The 20813-nt window shown below is 61.0% G+C and overlaps 6 protein-coding genes and 1 non-coding gene across 7 annotated transcripts; 3 read left to right on the top strand and 4 right to left on the bottom strand.

Moving 5' to 3' along the window:
* Positions 1 to 1472: 1472 nt before the first annotated feature.
* Positions 1473 to 2042, top strand: LOC62_02G003481 (uncharacterized protein; the record flags this gene model as incomplete). Its single annotated transcript, XM_062770013.1, has 1 exon — positions 1473 to 2042. The coding sequence occupies one exon, from the start codon at positions 1473 to 1475 to the stop codon at positions 2040 to 2042; it is 570 nt and encodes a 189-aa protein (XP_062625997.1).
* A 1423-nt stretch (positions 2043 to 3465) lies between these two features.
* On the top strand, positions 3466 to 4104 carry LOC62_02G003480 (uncharacterized protein; the record flags this gene model as incomplete). The annotated part of the gene is made up of 1 exon (XM_062770012.1): positions 3466 to 4104. The coding sequence occupies one exon, from the start codon at positions 3466 to 3468 to the stop codon at positions 4102 to 4104; it is 639 nt and encodes a 212-aa protein (XP_062625996.1).
* An 852-nt stretch (positions 4105 to 4956) lies between these two features.
* PTR2_2 (Peptide transporter PTR2) lies at positions 4957 to 6987 on the bottom strand (the record flags this gene model as incomplete). Its single annotated transcript, XM_062770011.1, has 2 exons — positions 4957 to 6727; positions 6782 to 6987. The coding sequence occupies 2 exons, from the start codon at positions 6985 to 6987 to the stop codon at positions 5050 to 5052; spliced, it is 1884 nt and encodes a 627-aa protein (XP_062625995.1). The 3' UTR covers positions 4957 to 5049.
* Positions 6988 to 9283: 2296 nt separating this feature from the next.
* On the bottom strand, positions 9284 to 9384 carry LOC62_02G003478. Its single transcript has 2 exons — positions 9347 to 9384; positions 9284 to 9318 (listed from the first exon to the last, which is right to left on the bottom strand). It is a non-coding gene; the product is annotated as a tRNA-Met (tRNA).
* A 904-nt stretch (positions 9385 to 10288) lies between these two features.
* ams1_1 (Alpha-mannosidase) lies at positions 10289 to 13790 on the bottom strand (the record flags this gene model as incomplete). Its single annotated transcript, XM_062770010.1, has 6 exons — positions 10289 to 12212; positions 12250 to 12678; positions 12728 to 13038; positions 13077 to 13544; positions 13595 to 13641; positions 13697 to 13790. The coding sequence occupies 6 exons, from the start codon at positions 13788 to 13790 to the stop codon at positions 10289 to 10291; spliced, it is 3273 nt and encodes a 1090-aa protein (XP_062625994.1).
* A 964-nt stretch (positions 13791 to 14754) lies between these two features.
* YUC3 (putative indole-3-pyruvate monooxygenase YUCCA3) lies at positions 14755 to 17074 on the bottom strand (the record flags this gene model as incomplete). Its single annotated transcript, XM_062770009.1, has 5 exons — positions 14755 to 14783; positions 14845 to 15246; positions 15281 to 16020; positions 16066 to 16532; positions 16820 to 17074. The coding sequence occupies 5 exons, from the start codon at positions 17072 to 17074 to the stop codon at positions 14755 to 14757; spliced, it is 1893 nt and encodes a 630-aa protein (XP_062625993.1).
* A 545-nt stretch (positions 17075 to 17619) lies between these two features.
* LOC62_02G003475 (uncharacterized protein) lies at positions 17620 to 20177 on the top strand (the record flags this gene model as incomplete). Its single annotated transcript, XM_062770008.1, has 7 exons — positions 17620 to 17834; positions 17883 to 18154; positions 18190 to 18271; positions 18312 to 18514; positions 18573 to 19168; positions 19205 to 19474; positions 19518 to 20177. 7 exons carry the CDS (start codon positions 17620 to 17622, stop codon positions 20175 to 20177), a joined length of 2298 nt encoding a protein of 765 aa, XP_062625992.1.
* Between the last annotated feature and the right edge of the window lie 636 nt (positions 20178 to 20813).

Genomic DNA, 20813 nt, shown 5'->3' with positions numbered 1-20813 from the left:
CACCACGACCTGCTCTGAATGCTGTGCTGTGGGTAGTAGCTAGCGGCGAGAGCTGCATGACGGTACGAGCGATGTGCAGCATGGTACATTCCTTCGTTGTGGTTCCTGTGGCGGCAGTTTGTGGCCATGATGTCATCTGTCCCGGCAATCTCGGTCAACTTGGCGTGTCCCATGCGAGAGAGGGGAACCTTCTGCAACTATCAGATCTGCTGCAGAGCCATACAGTGGCCTGACCACGCCTGCTGTAGTGTCGGCGGGAAGGGATGGTTGGCGACGGGTGACCTCGAATCGAAACGTGCGCTCCTCGTCAAGAGCTGAAGCAGGCATTTGGCAATACAGAGGACGATATTCCCCAGGTTGATTTCGAAGAGAACGTCAGCAGCGACTGCCTTTACCATGTCACTTTGGTCTCGTCGAGCTATTTGCGTCTCCAGCATCTAGTGAGTGCCTGAAAATCATACCATGTTGAGGCCAGTACGGAATGAAGCTCACTCGCTCCTCCTCCTGGCCTCCTGTGTTCCCGCAAGACATCACATGGGGGTTTGACGTCACCGACCTAGCAGTCGGGAGGACGACATTCTGGGGTGCGTGACGCGTGAGCTCGTGACTCATATCGAGGGGATGCACTACTGTAAACGCCGCGTTTCATGTGTGCATTCCAGACCGCCACCCGACACTTGATCCGCAGAACAAGGTCAGTTGGGTGTGGGCAACGCTCAGGCCACGCTAACGACCGCCCACCTCTCGGGACGAGGGATTCCGCACCAAGTCCGTGCCTCGAGCAGAGTCACCTGATGTCCATCTGTGGGATCTGTGGAGCAGTGGAGCAGCAATGGCGCTTGCATCCGTAAGCCCACGAGGTGTATCGGGTCTAAAAGACGGGGCATGGCTCAGGAACAGCTTCGGTAGTCACGATTCCCGAAGATCTCCCAACAACAACACCAACAAACAACTATCGTGCTTCGCCCACTCGACACATGTCCATGAACCACCGGTCACATTTACCAACAGCCCACCACGGGTGCTGTTCGGTTTGTCTACACAGCATTGAAGCTGCCTTGGATACGAGGGCTTGACTTGAGTCACCTGATTCCTTGCGGCTTTGTCATCCATCAACTTCCACAGGCGATGTGACACTTCCCGAGGAATTTCTGCTCATGCGTGGCCATGGTACATCCTCTCCTCGCTTTCGAGACGAAATGGAATGGAGTCAGGAGTAGATTTGGGGCCTCCCTTCCCAGCAACGTGCTACATTCGTGTTGTGTCGGTTCACAGCCAAGTGGAGTCGCGCAGCTGTCATGCTGAGCGACCCTCACAAAATGGTATAAAAGCTGCGAGGCAGTCGAGTCAAAGTTGGCTTCACCAACCCATTCGATCCACTCTCAGCCGCGCCTACCTACCAGACGCCCATCTGCAAAGGTAGGTTCTACCCCAGTGAATCAATCTGACATCCAGATCGCCAGCTATCTATAATGCTGTTCACCAAGAAGCCGCTCGCCATCCTCCTTGCCATTGTGGCCGTAGTACACGCCGCGCCGGTAGCGGTGGAGGCTCGCCAGGATGTCGGCACCACCTCCAAGTCTTTCGACGCGGTCAACCACAACAGGGTAGAGACGAACGCCCAGGGGTTCCACTACCGTCGCGAGGTGCAGACCCAGGATGATCTGTGGGATTTCCTGGGCAGCCTCAACACCGAGCTGTTCCCGATTCTCGTGTATGGCGAGCAGGAGCCCGAGCGCCGCGGTGAGTGGGTCAAGGCCGTGCTCGATTATATGGCCGCGACCTGGCCCAGCAAGAACATCATCATTTTCAAGCGGTACATTGGCTTCACCGTCGAGTCGCCCAACTATGCCGGCGATTACCAGGAGACGACCTACACCTATGTCGACGACAAGAGCGGCATTTCGACCGACTTTGGAATGGTCACATCCAGCGGACAGGGCACGCTCAGGCGCAACGGCGCTGATGGAGGTTGGCAAAACTGGGGATACTATGGGACGTTCAGCACCGAGGACGGCGGTACCAGAATCGAGTTCTACTAGGCCTAGACCGAGGTCACAACTCGGACTCACCTTTACGCCAACGCCCCTTCTCCGACACCCCGTTCGTCCGTGTAACCGTCCAAGACGGACCATCTGCTTCCGAAGAACGACTCCAAGAATTGAAGCAGATACAAAACCCCGTAAAACTTGTACTACAGCCCGTTTGTCCCGATGAACGAATGAAACGCTGCGGATGACTTTTGAGGGTCGAGGGGCCCCGGCCCAAGCATAATCTGCCTGCGCCTGGACGTCTGGATTCCATACTCAATAGAAGTTGCCTCTATGCGGCCTCGTCTACTTGCCTCCTCTCCAGTTACATAACCGCGTGCCTAGAGTGCTTTGCTATATGCCCGCGCTTGGTAGGAAGTGTTTGACAGCTCTGCCTTAACTCTCCCTCCTCTGCATGGACTTGTCGTGTTTCACAAAGGGCTCGTGGCCTTGTTTACAGCACAATCCCAGGTAGTAGATGCCTGCAGTGCAGGACGATCGATGGCGCCCTCGGGAACTGGGACATTGGAAGTTACTTTGAACATGCACGTCAGGTGGTGAATCTGGCGAGAGGCGTGACATCAAGACTCGTGCCACTCCAGTCAAGATCCTGGTTGTCACGACAGCAATTTAGGGGGCACTCCCCGCCACGTCGGCGTCAGGCCTTTCTTGCCCTTCTGCATGTCTGCCACCTTCAAACCATGGTTCTCCCACCTCCTTACGCTGTCTAAGAGAGAGACAACTTCTCGATGTCATCATTCGAACCCGAACAGGACGCGGTGACCAACGCCTACCTATCAGCGTGTGTGCGCCAAGACTGCTGCACCGCCTCGCGCCACTTTTGTGGTCACCTGAGCGCCACTCAAACTATGAACCCCACAGGGACGCCTGGGGGAAGCTGAGGTTTCTTCTGGAAGAGCGTCGGTGTTCACTATTCCCGCAGGTCGCAGATCATGAATTGCTGACGGGTGCAGATCAACGTGAACCTCCTGCCACGACCTGGTGGGAAGAAGTATTCTATTCGACCGCCAAACTGATATGCACATTGGGCCAGGCCTTGCATACAAGAATTAAGCTTCAATGACCTGGTTACAGCCGTGATGCTTCAGACTCATGGCAACGGTCCCACTACGAGACTGTCTTCCTCCTGTGTTCCGCGAGTGCCTGATGGTCCCGTATTGTCGACCAGGCGACGTGAAGTGCTTCCATGCTTAACCGGCTGTGAGAAGAAGCGGCCTCGTAGGCGAAGTTGGGCCGAGGGAAAACGATGGGGCATCATTAGGTCCGCCAGCCGTCACAGTTCTTAAGAGACTCACCAAACTCGTGAGAATGCCACCCCCGACACATCACCTAACTCCCTCCTCACCAAGTTGTAAGCCCAACGTTGGCAACCACTGACCTCCAAGACATCCATGCACATATCCGCACACACAACATGCTTCTCACCAAGGCCTTGGCAATCCTCTTCACCACTGCGCTCACCGCCCAGGCTATTCCGGACGTGGCGGACGCCCGCCAGGGTGCCAGCAACAACGCAATCTCCTTCGCGGGCACTGACCCGGACTTGGGAGGGGTCTACACCTCTCCATACCCCGGCGAGAAGGACGCCCAAGGGTTCACAGTGGTCAACTCGGATGGCGAGGACGGCGAAATCGATGCCAACTCTGCCAATTCAAAGGACAAGGAAAACGAGACTTATATTGCCGGGACGGAGGGGTTCGCCGCCATCGTCCAACTGGTGGCAAACTACAAGACGGAGGGTGAACGTCGGGACCATTTGGTGAAGGCTCTCACCGATTACGTCTTCAAAGCACTCCCCGACTTTAACGTCATCATATTCAAACGGAACATGGGCTTCGGGTGGCGCGTTGAAAATGGCAGCCGAAGCAACTTTGCCGAGATGACCGTGGTGTATAAGGATGAGCCGACTGCACGAGAGACTGCGTACGGCATCGTTGTATTCAAGGGCAGGGGGACACTCTGGCGCAACGGTGCCGATGGTGGCTGGAGAAACTGGGGCATCTCGGGCAGATTCTCTTCCCCTGATGGTGATCAACGAATCGAGTTCTACTAGACGGTGAATACCTCCACACCTATGCACTTTTCTGTGTGCTCCCCATGTTCACCGTTCGGATGGTGCATTTCCGGCACGGTGTGACAATGATACCCGCAGCGCCACACTGCCGTCAAACGCCACGCCATATGTAATACCCACCCCCCCCCCCCCCCCGGTCCAAGGTCCCGGACCTGATCTATCCGCCCTTGCACAAGACGACAACCGGCCTGCTCTGCAAAGTCACATGCACCACTTTGGCAGCCGCGTGACTTGCGTGCGTCGGAGAGCAGCAATATTATGCTGGAAGTAAGATGATGCTGGGGCCTCGACGGGCAATGATCGCGATCGTGGGAGTGGCGGAGAGGCCTTGGATACTAAACACAGTGTTTAAGCTTCAGTAACCCGGTTACACACCTACTTGGCAGCGACCAACCCGACATAACACCGCCCAATGAAGGGCCCTGGAAGCTCTTCTTCCCGTGGTACACTGGTTCCTGATAGTATACAAGGTCCTGCAGACGACGTGAGGTGCTCACATGCTTAAGAGACATGAGCCCAGCGCACCTGCCCTCAGACACACAGTTCTTGGGGGGGGGGGGGGCGCGGAGCAAGGTTGTCAAGGTATCATGCGAGGGTCCGACTGCGCGTGCCCACCTCAAAGGTGTATATTCAAAGGCAGGGGCACGCTGTGGCGCAACAATGCTGATGGTGGTTGGAGGAACTGGGGCTGGTCTTTCTGGCATTACGAGGAGCATGATAACAAGCGTAGGATCGAGTTCTACTAGGGTGAGGTCACTCGCCATAAATGTTCGCAGGACAGGTGATGTAGTGTAGCCCCTGACACATGAAATCAAACTCTGCACCATGTGGCCTAGAAGCACTCCCGAGTTCATATCACTCTCGAACTACTACAATATCGCGGCACCTGCCGCTGAGAGAGAACCGTTTACAATCCTACACCTTTTAATACTTGTCGTTGTCCCTGTGGCCCTCGGAGACACTCTGGCGGTGCGACTCGACACGGGCAATCTCCTCGTCCTGCTTCTGGGTGTGTCGGCTGCGCTCCTCATCCGACCACGAGAACACAAAGTTGTTGAGGCCGCGGAAGTAGGTGGGGAAAATGAGAGCACACACGAACGACGCGCAGGCAAGGACGATCCAGGCGATGACGAGGTTGGGGTCGGTGAGCGCGGCCGAGCATGCAAGCGAGATGGCAGCAGCAATGGCGACGTTGAAGAGGGAGAGCGAGTAGACAAGAGCGCGCATGCGGGGAGGCGAGCGGGTGTAGGCAAGCTCGTAGCCGGTGACGTTGACGAGCAGCTCACCAATGGCGGGGAAGATGATGATGGGAATCTGCCACCAGAGGGTAACTGTCGGGATGTCGTCCTCACAGTGCGTGGCAAACTTGCCACAGACCGAGCGGTCGTAGATCATGTTCTGGACAATGGCGCCAAAGATACAGCCGACGGTGGCCAGGAGGAAGCCAATGCACATGCGAGTCATGGGCTTGAGTGGCCAGCCGATGCGCTCGAAGAAGGGGTAGATGCCGTAAGTGAGGATGGGGGTGAAGACGATGATGGAAATCGAGTTGAAGTTGTTGAGGAAGTCGTTGGGGACACCGTTGACCTTCATGGCGTCCGACATGTCGTTGCCGAGGTTGCCAAGACCAACCGAGCCGCTGTCGGCGAGCTGGAAGACGGGGAGGAGAAGGAAGACACCGCAGGCGTTGAGGGTCTGGCGGATCTCATCAACGAACTTGTCGTCCCAGTGAACGCGTGACATGTCGACGGTGCCGGTGTTCGCCTGGATGTAGGAAGGCTTGGCCTTGTTCCACCAGTCGTCGCCACCGCGGCCGAGCCTCTTCCAGCCGCCGTTGGACATGCAAATGCGGATGACACGGAAGGTGTCAGGGAGGACTGAGCCACCAGGGGCCTGCTTGATGAGGCGGGGCGAGCAGTACATGAGGACAGGGGGCATGAGCATGTAAAGGATGCCGGGAACGAGGAAGGCGAGCCAGAAGCCGACGAGACGAGCCGAGTACTGGGTAGCCATCTGGAAGAGGGCACCGACGTTAATGCAGAGGTAGAAGATGATGAGGTAACGCGAGACGGTCGTCTGGGGGTCGATGATGACGCGCTCACCCTTCTTGGTGTAGGAGATGGTGGGCTGCTTGACGGGCGACTGGTCACAGAGGAGGGGGCCCAAGCATGGCTTGATGAAACCCGCCGCGAAGGCGAGGATGAGGATCGAGATGATGAAAATACCGAGGGCGGCATCAGGGACAGCAATCACCTTGGGAATGGCGGGGATGATGAGGATGATGTGGGCAATGGCGCCGATGGCGGTACCAACAACAATGGTCTTGAAACGACCCCAGTAGTTGTCGGCAATGATACCACCGAGGATAGGGATAACGTAGGCGAGGAAGTTGAACATCTGGGTGAGGGCGGAGGTGGTGACCGAGCCACGGCCAAGCGCACCAGCCTTCTGCTGCTCTCCAGCCTTGCCGGGAGCGACGGCACCGGCGCCGTTACCGCCCTTGGGAAGCTTGTTGTTGATAAAGTTGTTGAAGGGGCCCTTGGTGCCGTAGTAGGAGGCACGCTCGGCAAACTCGATCAAGCACATGGCGAGGGCGACGGCGCTGGGGGTATGGTTAATCGCTGCCACTTTCGCCAAGTCAAGTCTGGACACTCACGGCATTCCGGCGGAGACGCGACGCAGAGTGGAAAAGTCCTCGGCGGTGGGCTGGAGCTGGGGGTCGACGCCGTCGGCAGACTGGACGACGACGCCAGCCTCCTCCTCCTTCGAGTACTCGCCGAGGCCGGCCTTTTCCTTGGTCTCGGAGATACCGTGCGCCTGGGCGTGGTAGGCGTGCTCGCGTTCAGTCGCGTTTGCGCTCATTGTGGGTGAGTACGAAGTTGGGGTCAAGACAGCCCCTCTTCCTCGATCTTGTGACTTTTAACTGCTACTCGCTAGCCGCTGGGGCGAGTGTGGGGCTCTGGGGAGCCAATAATGACTCGGAACAAGGCGATAGCGCGCCAACTGACCAGTGGGAACTGGCCAGTGACCATCGGCCGGTGTGTGGAGTGGCTCGGTGGTGGGTCTCGTCTCACCGCGCTGTCGCTTGATCCACCAGTGGTGGGTGCGGCGGAGCTGTTGCGCGCGCGGGGTCGGTCATTACTCCCCATTCCGTCACACACATGCACCACATGGGACACAGGGACAGCTCTGTTATCTGCATGACGCGGTGGACGGCGGGGGGTCTGGGACAGAGGCAGAGGCCATAGTCAACTGCTGCTCACAAGCGCTCGCTTGGCTGTAATATGGTTTCACGTGCGACACTTTTCCTTGGCGGGGGCGCGAGGCGCTGGGGTCCCATGGCACGCTTGCTCACATGCTTTGCGCAGTCGCAGCCACCTCATGGGCGACAGCAGCTTGCCGCGGACCCGAAGCAGCGCGAGGCATGCTCCACGCCGCCATAGGCTCAAGTGGCCGCCCATTTTTTTCCTGAACGTGCCGCTGTGACTTGCCGCGGCATACCTGCGGCGTGCTAATACGGGATCTGACATCCCGGGGCGACATGGCTGACTGACCTGAACCGCCAGCTGTCAGCTGTTCCACATCCTGGATCTGCTGCTGCTCGTTGCGTGCACGACCGAGAGTGGGCAGCAGGTCAATCCCCATCACTCCGGATTCGGCTGAACGCATGAAAGCTAAACACTTGCGTCCGGAAATCTGCGGCCAGCATGTACCGCAGCATGCCCCACTATCCGCATCGGAGCCGGCAGCCCCAGCGGCATCGCGGCACCGCAACCCCGTCGCTGGTGTGTGTGTGAAGCTTGCCGCAACTACTGGCTCCGCCCGATAGCCGCCTGCAACCATCCCGTGAGGCCGTGAGGGCCAAGGGACAAGTGGACCACATGGTGTCAATAAAAGGTCATGCCCATCATGCGCTTGGCGCGGCCAAGGGCTCGTGTGCTACCTGCGCTTGGCGAGGCGCTAGCCCCTAGAGCTGCTCATTAGTACCATTGTTTGGCCATGCAATCAGGCTGATGCTGCACAGTGACTCCCTGCGTGAGGCAAGGCTCGCCTACTGACATGTCGTCTGGTACAATGGTCGTCTCGCACTATTGCTACGCCAACCTCCACCAATCCTATGCATATGTGGACCTGGGACTAGAGCTTTCGGTTAATGTGTGCCTTCCTACTGGGCGAGCGAACGAGGTGCGGGCAGCAGCAGCAGGCAGTAGACAGTCAGCAGACAGCACGCCTTCTTGACCTTCCATCGACCGCAGCGTCATGTGTGCCTGTCTGTCATGTCAAAATCGAATTGGCCGATTTCCCATTCGTATGGTCCTGCTCCGAACCGCGGTGCACAATGGGAAACATTGAGACTGTTACGTGATTCGTTCTGGCGCCGAAGGTGGAATCATGTGGTGCACTCGGATACAAGGTGCCTGTGGAGCTTAAACGAAGGATACCGCAAGCGCCAGGCGCCGCCCACCAGACAGACAGACCGCCGGTAACCACTTCCATCCCCAGTGGCCAGGACTGGGTTGGAAAACGCGCGGAATGGAGTGTCATGATCCGACGAATCGCTCGGCTTGCCTCAGCCGACGCACGGCGCGCACGGCGACTGACGGTGACTTGGCAGTGCACCGACCGCTCGCTCGTCGACAACAACGGGATTCAGCATGAAGCGCGGGGTTCGGGACATGAAGCCCACTCGAGTCCCACTCCAGTCGGGTCCGTGACACGGTCCAGAGCACCACATGCTCAATCTAGTCTGCAATAGCGCGCCATATGCCCGGACTGTCGGTGCCGCCGCGGTAATCAACGTCATGTGGAGCGGCGCTTAGTGGCACAGTTGGGGGTGCGTACATACCGAACGTCGCAAGCGACGTCGCCCTTCTACGCACGCGCCCTAAAAACAGGCAGCTGGGCCTCACATTCCTGCTGGAGGCAAGCTGAAACGCCTGCGCAGTGACACAGAAGGCAGGAATAGCACGCCCATCTCACCGTCCGCTTTGCCAAGACGTGGGGCGAGCGTGCGCCACCACCGCCGCCGGCGCGTCGGTTACCTCCATCCCTGTCCTCGCCCCCGCACTCATCATCCATCCCTGGCGAGCGACCCGGCCTCGCACCTCGACCTCGCGCCCAGGCAAAAGCTACAGCAGCTCTCGCTGCCGTCGCTACCTGACCCCACCGAGACTCGAACTCGGGTCTAGGGATTGCACGTCTCTCGACGCTCATAGATGAATATGAGACCCTCGCGTTAACCACCTGCGCCATGGAGTCGTGGTTTTTCTTGTTGGTGCCTGGCGGTCCGTGGCGGGACTTATGAGCGTTTCGACCACTGTGAGTGCCGTCCCGAACGCCGTGTCCCGAGTGACGGGTGCGGCGTCGGCTCGAGCCTACATCGTGCTATCTCATCAAAGCCGTCGCCCAGAATAGCGCGAGGTGGCGTGGGCGATGGTGTGGCTCGGGATACCAGCATGCCGAACGGCATCGAGGATACGTACGAAGCAACGAGGCTCTGGGCCGGCTGGCCGGATCACAATGTTGTCGAGCAGGTCGCGGTGGTTGTAGGGCCACTGCCCACGACCGAGACAAGTGCAAGCCGTTATGCAACTAGGAGTCGAAGGGGGACAGCTGCAACGCGGACGAGGCGATGTCCCGTGCAAGGTTATATGGCTACCATCCCGCCACGCCTCTCTCCCAAGCCCCTCGGAGACTGCGGCACATTCATGCTCGTACCCAGGGCCCTCCCGGGCTCCATAGCCTGAGGCAGTTAAGCTTGCCTGTGTGGGGCCGGGATCCTCCATGAACAAGTCCCCTGCCGTCCGCCTCGGGCCACCCAGGATAGCGTCATGTCCCCGCGTGGTGGCAGGCGGTGACTCCGCGACTAGTCTGTGCCTCGTAGCCGGCCCGGCGGCAGTCTGTGGCCTGATCGGCGGGTGAGCGTGAGGTACCGTCATCTGTACCAGAGACGCCCGTACGTCAGGTCTGCCGAGGGGACGGCAAGGTTGAGCCTGGGCAGGCCAAGACGGCTATGACGCCGTCAGAAGGGTGTGGTCTGGACCGGCACCGTTGGTGTCGGCTCACACCCTCCCTCGCCGGCCCGAAGCCGGACGCCACCTTGACAAGACACGCGATCCATCTTCATCATCGTACACAAGGCTGCTCTCTATAATCCCCCACCCTACAGCGTCAGGCGAACACTCTTGATCTCGAACCCGCGGAATGGCAGCGCAATCGCGTCGCCGCCGACAATCTCGAGGTCCTCGACGTGGTCCTCAAGGAGGTTGACCACCTCGGCCTTGGACACCTTGAGGCCGTGGAGGCGGAGCGTGGCGTTGGCCTTGCCACCGAACTGCTCGTACAGACGGACGATGATCGTCTTGTCCGCGTTGTCCTCGCCGCGCTTGATCGTCTCGAGCACGACATTACGCGCACCAGTAACGGTGATGGGCGTGCGGGCGGAGCTCGCACCAGCGCGCACCTTGAGCGGGTTGTTGAACGCCGCCGCGACGTGGGGCACGTCGCTCTCGGCAAACGTGCCGACGTGGGGGTAGATGCCAAAGCTGAACGCGTGCGCGCCCATGTCCGTGTCGGGGTCGGGCATGCGCGGGCCGCGGAGCAGCGACAGCGTGACGACATTGCCGGCCGTCGCGTACCCGTACTTGCAGTCGTTGAGGAGGGCGACGCCGTAGCCAAACTCGCTGAGGTCGGCAAACTTGTGCGCGCACACCTCAAACTTAGCCGCGTCCCACGACGTGTTGCGGTGTGTCGGGCGGGTAAGCACGCCAAACTGCGTGTCGTACGTGGCGACGTCGTTGTGGATGTCGAGCGGCAGCTCAAACTTGAGGAACTCGTGCTTCTGGCGCCAGTCGGCGGTCGCGTCAACGCGGATGAGGCTGCGCGCGTCGGCGTTGACAGACGCAGCGACGGCATCCAGCGAGATCTCAAACTCGATATGGCTCTTGTCGTACGTCGTCGACACGAGCAGGCTCGCGCGCAGCCCCTTGGCTGAGCCGACCGAGACCGTGTCAAACTTGAGGTGCTGCGACTTCTCGACGTGGAAGTAGTCGACGTCCCACGCGTCCCAGTAGTTGGGCTGGTCCTCGTAGATGATCAGCCCGGCCGACTGGCCCTCCGGGATGAGCTCCTTCTTCAGCTGGACATCGACGATAGAGGTGATACGGCCGCCCTTGATGGTGACCTTGACGGAGGAGTTGGCGAGCTCGTACTCGTCCTCGGCGACCTGCTTGGCGGTCGCACCGGCGCCCTCAAACTGCGCGGGCTTGCCAATGTCGTCGGTGCCGTCGGCAGACACGAGCACGTACTCGTCGCCGACCTTGATGACCTCCTCGCGCGCAACGCCAGGGAGCGTGTTGACGACGACGATGTCGGCGGCCTTGTCGCCGGCCTCGAGCGCCCTCGTGCCGGCGTACACGACGGCATAGGCCTCCTCAATGACGGCAGTGATGGTGCGGTGGAGCTTGGCGTAGATCTCCTCGGCGTCGTCGTAGACCATGTCGATCGACGAGCCGGGAAGCACGTCGTGGAACTGGCAGAGCAGCAGGTCCTCCCACGCCGCGTCGAGCCGCTCCTTGGGGTAGGCGTACGACTTGTCGGCGAGCGTGGCAAGCGTCGCGGCGTACTCGGCCTCGCGGAGCAGGTTCTCGCTCTTGCGGTTACCCTTCTTCACCATCGCCTGGGACGTGTACGTCGCGCGGTGGATCTCGAGGTAGAGCTCGCCGTGCCAGATGGGCAGCGTGGAGCCGTTCTTGGTCTCGGCGCGCACGGCATCGTAGAACTCTTCAAACGAGCCGCCGTTCTTGATGAGAGGCAGGATACCCGCCGCGTCGGGCCGGTTGTTGACCACTGCGCGCGTACGGCGCACCTTCTCGAGCATGGGCGCCGTGGGTCCGCCTCCACCGTCGCCGTTGCCAAAGATGAGCAGCGCGTGCTTGGTCGCGTCGAGGTTCTTGTGGCGCGTGATGGCGCGGCGGATCTCCTCGACGTCCGCCTGCGAGTTGTACGACTCGACAGGCGTCATGTGCGTGAGCACCTGCGAGCCGTCGAGACCCGCCCAGTTGAACGTCGAGTGGGGGAACGAGTTGCTACACCGTCAGCTGGATCACCCGGTCCTCCACGCACATGTTGTTCCACGAGATCTTCTGGGTGAAGAAGTTGGGCGCGCCGGCCAGTCGGCAGATCTGGGGCAGCTGGCTCGAGTAGCCGAAAGTGTCGGGGAGCACAAACGTGCTCGAGCGCTTGCCGAAGCGCTTCTCAAAGTATCGCTGGCCGTAGAGGAACTGGCGGACGAGCGCCTCGCCCGAGGGCATGTTGGTGTCCATCTCGACCCACGTGCAGCCGAGCGGCTGGAAGCGGCCGGTCTTGACCTTCTCAAGGATGCGCGTGAACAGCGTAGGGTACAGCTGCTCGACCCACTTGAACTGCTGGGGCTGAGTCGCGCTGAACACGTACTCGGGGTACCTGTCCATCAGGTCGCACTGGGCCGACCAGGAGCGCGCGGATTTCTGCTGAGTCACGCTGAATGGCCAGAGCCAGGCAGTGTCGATGTGGCTGCGAGCGAGCGTCAGCAACCATCTACGATGCCTAGGAAGCGACGTACCAGTGCCCGATAGCCCACAGCGTGCCCTGCTGCGCCTCCACCTCGTCGCTGTCCTTGATAATCCTCGCCTGCCAGTCCTTGCCGAGTGTGTTCTCAGCAACCTTGCGGGTGGCCGCGACGCTCTCGAGGTCGTTCTTGCGGAAGACGTTCATCATCTCATTGGCGGTGAAGTTGGCCGTCTGCGCGAGCGCCGAGTCCTCTGGGAGCTGGGAGCCGAGCTGGCGCAGGAACTCAAAGTCCCACTTGAGCCGCACGGCCTCCTGGTTGGGCACGACGAGGTCGGCGAACTTGAGGACCCACTTCTTCTCGTGCTGAGCGCGTCAGCTGTGCCCACTGCCCACACACTCACCATCTCGTCGTCGCCCTCCATCTCGCCGAACATGTCGTCGTGCACGCCAAACATGCCGTTACAGCTCGCCTCGATCCAGTAGTGGCCCACTCCGGCCTTGCGGTGCGCCTCGGGGATGATAAACTCGGCGCGGCGGTCGACGTTGGTGCCGCCCGTGAGGCCGTGGTACGGGTTTCCCTCCTCGTCAAACACCATGGCCTCGCCTGTCGAGTCGAACTCGAGGTAGACAAGCTCATAGTCGGCGTACTGCTTGGGAATGTGCACCGTCACCTTGAACCAGTGGTTGCTCCAGTCTGGCCCAAAGTCCTGGCCCTTCTTCGCGGGCTTGTACACCTGCTTGACGGCCTCGGCCCACAGCGGCTTCGAGTGGCCCGGGGCGGACCAGCTCTCGAGCTTGACGTGGGCCTCGTCGTCGTGACGGTGGGCGACGAGCAGCGACGAGAGGTTGTTCTTGGCATAGTAGCCGCCCTGCGAGAGCGTCAGCGCGAGCACGCCCACCCGAAGGCTCTCCCACTCACGACAAACGACTTGAGGCGCCCCTCGAGCTGGGGAAGCTTCTTGTACCCTGTCTCGCGTCAGCGTCGCCAGCGGCATCACCCAGTTGCCAAACGACAACTCACGCGCGTCGCTCTGGAAGCGGGGGTAGCCAGAGGCGGGGTACGCCTCGGCGTGCCCGTTGGCAGCAGCGTGTCCGTTGGTGTGCGCGGCAGTCATTCTGAGCGGCGCGAGTGTTGAGGAGAAGCCGGGGACGTCGCTGTCGCCGCCGCTTCATAAAGCCCGCCAGCCTAGACGACTCCACCCCGCTGGCATGTTGACGAGCCGGTAGGCTTTCTGGCCCCAGAGTGGGGAAGCGCGGTGGGGGTGCCCTGCCGAGAGAGAGCAAGGGAGCGGGGCATCCTGCGGCTGACGCTTACGGGCTGCTGTGCTCCGTTCGGCGCTTGTCCGTAGGCTGTGCACAGTATGGGCATGCGAGGTTAAGCCTGAGGACGCGGGCGCACATGCGCGTGTGTCCCAAGTTAGTCGGTGTGCCGGTCCTTGATCGAGCGCACACCCTGCCCCACCTTCGGCCCGGTTTCTCGGCTCGTTTACTAAACACGGGGTGGGCTCCGCGCCGCGCAACCCCGCAGACCCCCGCCCCCCGCACCTGCCAAGCCGTGCGCCGAGCATCGGCGTGCACCGAACTGGCCGTCGCCGCGATGATATCCAGTAGGCTTCCAGGCTTTCCTCCAACAGGCTTGCAGGCTTTTTGTAGCCAGTGGGCTCGCAGGCTTTTGAGGCCATCGTGGTCGGCTGCTTGCCCAGTAGGCTTTCGGGCTTTTGGGTCAGCTGGTGTCAGTCGGGCAAGACGCCGGATGGCCCGGGTCAGAGTGTTCCACGCTAATGTTGTCGCGCGTGGTGTCTTGCAGGCATTCCCCGATGCACTCGTCTTGCACTGATGGCAGGCAGCGGGTCGCGTCGCCCGGAGCAGAGTGCCCCGTGCATGCGGGGCAGAATCGGAGATGCAACGCATCATCCACGTCGATGCACGTCCATCGGCGACTATCAGTCATGTTGCTGACGCCTCCCCCCCACCCCGATGCCGACGATCGGCCGTGCACCGGACTTCGACACTATGCACAAGACAAGCAACGTCTCTCTCCCACTGACTCTACAAGCCTTGCACTATGCATGCTCTCACTCACTCCCGCGTGTCCTCGCCACGCTTGTCTGATGAGACGAATGTCAGCCGGCTCTCTCCTTCCTCTGCTTCCCAACCACATCAACTTACACGGCTCGGACCACACCCCCTCGCGCTGACCAAGTACCTGCACCGCGATAATCTTGGAGAACGTGCGGCTCGACCCCAGGTTGGCGATATTAAAGAACACATTTGGGATGCCGGCCGGGCGCGCGACGCCGTACAGCTCTCCCTCGTCGTCCATGCCCCACACCTGGCCGAGCTGGGATGCCGCGTGCTCGCCGAGCAGCTCGCGCACCGAGTCGGGGAAGCCGGTGTAGCCTGTCGCCAAGACCACGAGGTCGTACTCTGCCTCGGTGCCGTCGGTGAACTTGACGACCTTGCCGGGGCCCATCGACGCGATCTCGCCCTGCTGCACCTTGATCTTGCCGTTGGCAATCTGCTCCGATGCGCCAGTCGAGAAGTAGTATCCTCCACCCTTCTTGCACCCCACTGAGTCTCAGCGCCGCCCACATGTCAAACTCACGGAAGAGCCACCCCGCGCCCTCTGGTCCAGGAGTCGTCTTAAAGCCCGCCTTCTTGAGCCCGTCGAGCAGCTCCGAGTCGACATCAGCAAGCCATGATATGGTACGCTTGTGCAGCTCCTTGACGACGGCCCTGGGAAACGAGTTGGCGATGCGATCCAGCGTCTCGATGCCGAATCTTTCCACATTCGCCTCGTTGAAGATCCCGCCTTCGAGACTCGCGCGACCGTTCTTGATCGACATGATGAACGTCGGCGTTCGCTGCAGCATCGTCACCTCGGCGCCGTTGTTGACCAGGTCGAACGCGATATCGTGGCCTGATGTCGCGGCGCCGACGACGAGTGCACGCTTGCCTGCCCATGCGGCGCCCCCACTATGCGCCGACGAGTGGGCAATCGTACCCGTGAAGCTGTCCTGACCCGGGAACGGCGGGGGCAGCTTGGGCTTTCCTCCCAGCAGCCCAGTGGACATGACGATATGCGACACACTCAATGGGCGCTCTTCCTTGCTGCCATCGGCCAGCGTCCGGACCACAGTCACCTCCCACTTGCCATTGCTTTCGTTCCATCGCGTGCGGTTGGGATCGAGCGTCGATCGCAACCACACATTCAGCTCGAGCGCGTCCGCATACTGCTCCAGCCAGTTGGCGAGCTTGCCTGCTGGAGTGAAGGTGGGCCATGTCTTGGGGAAGTTCATAAACGAGAGGTGATTGGTGTGCACAGGGTCGTGGAGTGACAGCGAGCTGGGTGTGGTTAGTGCCTGTGTCACCATGGCCGCCTAGACTCACGAGTAGCGGTTGCGCCAGTTATCCCCGATCTGGTCCTCGCGGTCGATGGCGAGCGCTGACAGGCCGTACGACTGCAGCACGGCGGCCACCGACAGGCCATTATGTCCCGCGCCGATGACGAGGACGTCGGGGTCAGAGTCCTTGAACTCGCTCTCCTCCGCCCGGCGTTCGGCGTACGTCAGGTGATCGTTGTGCCGTCCGAGGATGCGGTGCTGGCCTAGCCGCTGCGGCCAGCCGTGAATGTCGTCGAGGCTGGTGTAGAGCGTGTAGATCTTCCACGCGCCAACCCGCTCGTTGTACACGAGCCGGAGCAGACCCGAGGCGTGCCCCACAGATGTTTCAAAGTCGAAATGCACTCTGATCCAGCTAAAGTCGGGGAACGGCGTCTCCAGCACGGGGTCTTCGCCGCCGACGTCGGACGTCGAGAGGATGGTAAAGTTGCGCGGGGAGTTGGGAGCGAGCACGTCCTGGGGAGTTAATAGAGGTCCGAGGGAAGGCGGCGCCGGCGGCGACGGTGGTGGTGTGGGGACGGGGACAGCTACGGAGATGGATGGCACCCGTGTCGAGCGGAGCGCCCCCACCTCGGCACGGCGGCGTGTTGCAGCTCGGCGCATCCCCTCGCCGTGAGGACGGCGGCATCCACACCCCACCCCCACCCCTCCCCGCCCTGTCACCTCTTGTCTGTGCCTTCACCGCCGACGTCACGGCAGTCACCGCCACCTCGATGCCGCGCCTCGAACACTTTCTAACTCACCTCAGCCACCTCCTTGATCTTGTCAGCAGGGAACGCCCTCAAGTCGCGCGTGAAGGCGAGCACGTCGCGCCAGAAGCCCGTCGCGTCGAACAGGGCGGCAAAGGCGTTGGCGTCGGCCTTCTCCGCCGCCGAGGCGAGGTCGTCCACGGCCTTTGTAGCTACCGCTCGCACGTCCGTGTCCTTTGGAACCGCATATCCCTTGTCCACTGCTGGGAGCTGGGCCGTTGCTGTTGGAAAGTATGTCGCCAGTGTCATTGATACGAGCTGGAGTGGTGGATGCAGCAAATGTGAATGAGAGGAATGCCGTCGTGGTCGTTGATGTCAATTGACATTTAAAGTGGTCACGAGGTCAGACACGTCGAGCCGTGGTCACTCTACCCGCATACGGCGGCCCTTGACACTAGCAACGTATCGTAGGGCTGCTCGTTATCAGGATCACCTCGAGCATGCCGCCCACAACTCTGTGCTTGCATGCACAAAAGTAGATAGCCTGTAGCAGCAGCAGCATCAACAACAACGCGGGGAGAGCTCTCTCCCCTATTAAAGGGGTTGTGCCATGCCGTCATTGCCACGTTCTACTGCATCATTGTTCCTGTCATTGCACTTCATCCCTCTCAACACTCTCCGTCCCCCTCGCTTGGCCCTTCCGTCCCGCCTTTGTTTGGCTCACGGCGGGCTCGGCGGCTTCGGCTCGGCCCAGGCTCCACTCTAACCCCCCTACACTGACCTGCCCAATCCGCAGCCTCACCACAAGCATTCACCGGCGATCGTCGTGACGTCTGACTTTAACCCATATCTCAATGACAGAGCCAGCAGCGCCAGTGCCAGCGCCGGCGCCACCATCGCTCGGCGCAATAGAGCACCTGCACGACGGCGCAGCGGCGGCGGCCTCGGCCCAGGTCTCGCGCCGCTCGTCGGCGACCGGCACGTCGGCGTACCACTCTGCCTCGGAAGGCCGGGCGAGTGACGAGCCCGCCGCCGACGCGCGGCAGCTCGACCAACTCGACACAACGAGGTATGCACTGCGCTGTACGGTGCAGCAGCAACAAACTCACGCTCGCAGCCTCGACCCGCCCAAGTCGGAGCTCATCTCCCCCATCACCCCGTCGACCATCAATCGCTCCACCACCCACCGCTTCTCAAAGCCCATCCAGCGGATACCGTACCGGCACCGCCCGCTAGTCCCGGGCGAGAACGACACGAGCGAGCGCGAGGGCACGAGCTTGGCGCCTACGCGCGAGTACGACGAGGAGGAGGGCGAGGTGGACGACCCGACGCGGCAGCCGTGGCTCCGGCAAGCCGACCGCGCGAGCGAGTGGTCATCCCTGTTCTATGGTGCGTTCACCCCCACGCTCTACTACTCACCCCAGACCTGGTCGTCGTTGCCGTCCTCTCCGTCTTCTCATCGTCGCACGAGATCCAAACCCCTGCGGCAATCCCAATTTTCTTTTCGTAAGTGTGCGTTTCTTTACCCCACTCACACAACACCCAGCTACTATGTCATCCTGGTGTGGATCTGGACGTCGCAGCTGCACTACGACGCGCGGTACGAGGCCGAGGACACGTTCCACCGCGCACTCAAGTCGCTCCAGCTCATGGTGTTTGTGTTTATTGGCGCCGCGAGCGGCGGGTGGAGCCCGGGCAAGATCTTACCGGTTGAAGAGGGTGCTGCGCCGGCCGAGCGCGTCGAGCATCGTGAGTAGCGTGGGGACAAGGATAGGGTGGAGCTCGAGTGCGTGCTTACACACCCCAGAACGCGCAACCGACTCGTTCGTCACCGTCGGCATCGCGTACGCCATCTCGCGCGGGCTCCTGCTCTTCCAGTACCGCTACGTCATCTCGGCGGGCGCGCGCTGGAAGCGCAAGGTGCCCGGGGCGCGGCTGACGTCCATCTCGCTGGGCATCTCGATCATCCTCGTCGTCGTCGCGACGTCGTTGTCCTCCTCGTCGGCCTCGATCGCGCGCGTCAAGATTGCCCTCTTCTACCTCGGCATCGCGGTCGAGATGGCCACCGTCTGGTTCCAGGTCGTGTGGGGCGTGTCTGGCCCCACCGCGTCGGACGAGTACGTCGCGGAGCGGTACGGCGCCTTGAGCCTCATCATCCTCGGCGAGGGATTTCTCAGCCTCACCCGCGCATTCGGCAGCGCGCTGTCCACGCTCGTTTCGGAAGCCAACTTTGCGTTCTACCTCCAGGTCTTCTTAATCATCTTTGTCATCTTCTGCATTTGGACGTTCCTCTTCTTCCACTTTCGAAAGACGGACACGATTTCAAGCCGGAGAAGCGCAGTGTGGGAGATGGTCCACTTTCCCCTCCACTTTGCCATCCTCCTGCTCCAGGCGGCGATGATTGTGAGTGTGTCGCGGGGAGTGCTCGCTGACTGCCAGAACTTTGTCACGATCCACTCCTTCTCCGTCGCGATCCAGCGGACGATCGGGTATTTTGACACGGCCGTGCTGGCTCTGTCCAACGGCACGGAGCTCACCGGCGCCGTGTTCGACGACATCTCGCTGCACCTCGACAGCCTCAACATGATTCCCAACTTTGAGACGACATACGAGGACCTGAGCGCGATCGCACGCGAGGAGAATCCGGTGCGGGACGCGTACGTCCTCGGAGCGCAGTACTTTGGGCAGATTATCCTCGCCGTGTGCAAGGTGGGTGGTGCGATGGAATGGTGGTCACCACTAACAGAGCCAGACCACCGGCGTTGAAGTCTCAGGCCCTCCACTCACGTCCCTCGAACACCTCGTCGGGCTCAACACATCGTCACCGCACAACGAGACGATCCGCGAACACGCCGGCGAGCTGCTTCACGACGCAATCAAGGAGATTGCCAACGACGCGGCGGCGGGCATGCTGTGGATCTTCCCGGCCGCCGGTGCCGTGCTCGTTTTGTGCGCGCTGCGCTCGTGGCTGCGGTACCACTTCCAAGGGCCGTCACACTACGTCGTTCACGGCATCCAGCTCGTCTTCGGGCTCGCGCTCGCTCTGCTTGGCCTCCTGTGTATCGGCAACAAGGACATGTACGCGCTGTTTGGCGACGGCAAGTCGGTCGAGTCCGTCAACCCGCTGTACCGTCTCGTGTGGAAGAACTGGGCCGTCGCAGTCGTCGCCCTCGTGTACATGAGCGTGTTGCTTGGCACCAAGGTGAGCTCGCACCTGAAGGCACAACTGACACCCCAGGCTATCCTCATGATTATGTTCTGGGAGGAGGACAAGGAGCAGCGCAAGCGCGACCGGGCAGAGGCCGGCGCCGACGTCGACTACAACGCGCCGACCATGCCCGGCGCGCTGGGATGGGTGCAACATGGCATCCAGTGGCTGCGGCGCGAGGTGCGCATCTGGTTCGCCATGTAGAGCGGCCACACACATAGACTATATAATGCATCGGTCACCTGGCATACAACACACACACCTTCACCTCCCACCTAGTATTTGAAGTTGCCCGACACCTTGCCAACAAGATAATCGCCGTACACCACGTCGGCCTCGGGCGCGAGCTCGATGCCCTCCTTGGCGGCGGTGCGCTTCGCGGCGTCAAGCAGCGTGATGACCGAGTCAAAGTTTGGCTCGAAGAAGAATGGCAGGCTGACGCGGTACGTCGGGTTCTTGTGGATGACGCGGTGCAGCGTCGCGGGGTACATGCCGCCCGTCCACTTGTCCCACATGGCGCCAATGTTGACGACGACGCACCCGGGGATGGGGTTGGCGTTGATCCACTCGCCCGAGCGGCCGAGGACCTGCAGCGCGTCGGGCGTGCTGTCCGTGTGCAGGAACGTCAGGTTGCCGTAGTCCTTGTGCTCGCCGCAGCTGCGGCCGTCGGCGTTGGGCGGGAGGGGTGGGTAGCCTGCACGAGCGTCAGCACACGAGCGGAGCGAGTGAGCTGGTGTGCGCTGCAGGAGCAAGAACAAGCCGAGGGAGCGAGGGCACGACGTTGAGAGCGGCAGTGTCGTGGTTGATGCCGAGGTAGGCATTGGACTCGCATCTGCCTCG

This window comes from Vanrija pseudolonga, chromosome 2 (assembly GCF_020906515.1).
Source record: "Vanrija pseudolonga chromosome 2, complete sequence".
Classification (NCBI taxonomy): Eukaryota; Fungi; Basidiomycota; class Tremellomycetes; order Trichosporonales; family Trichosporonaceae; genus Vanrija; species Vanrija pseudolonga.
The sequence above is the reverse complement of the archived record's forward strand: the minus strand, read 5'-3'. Positions and strand labels throughout refer to the sequence as shown.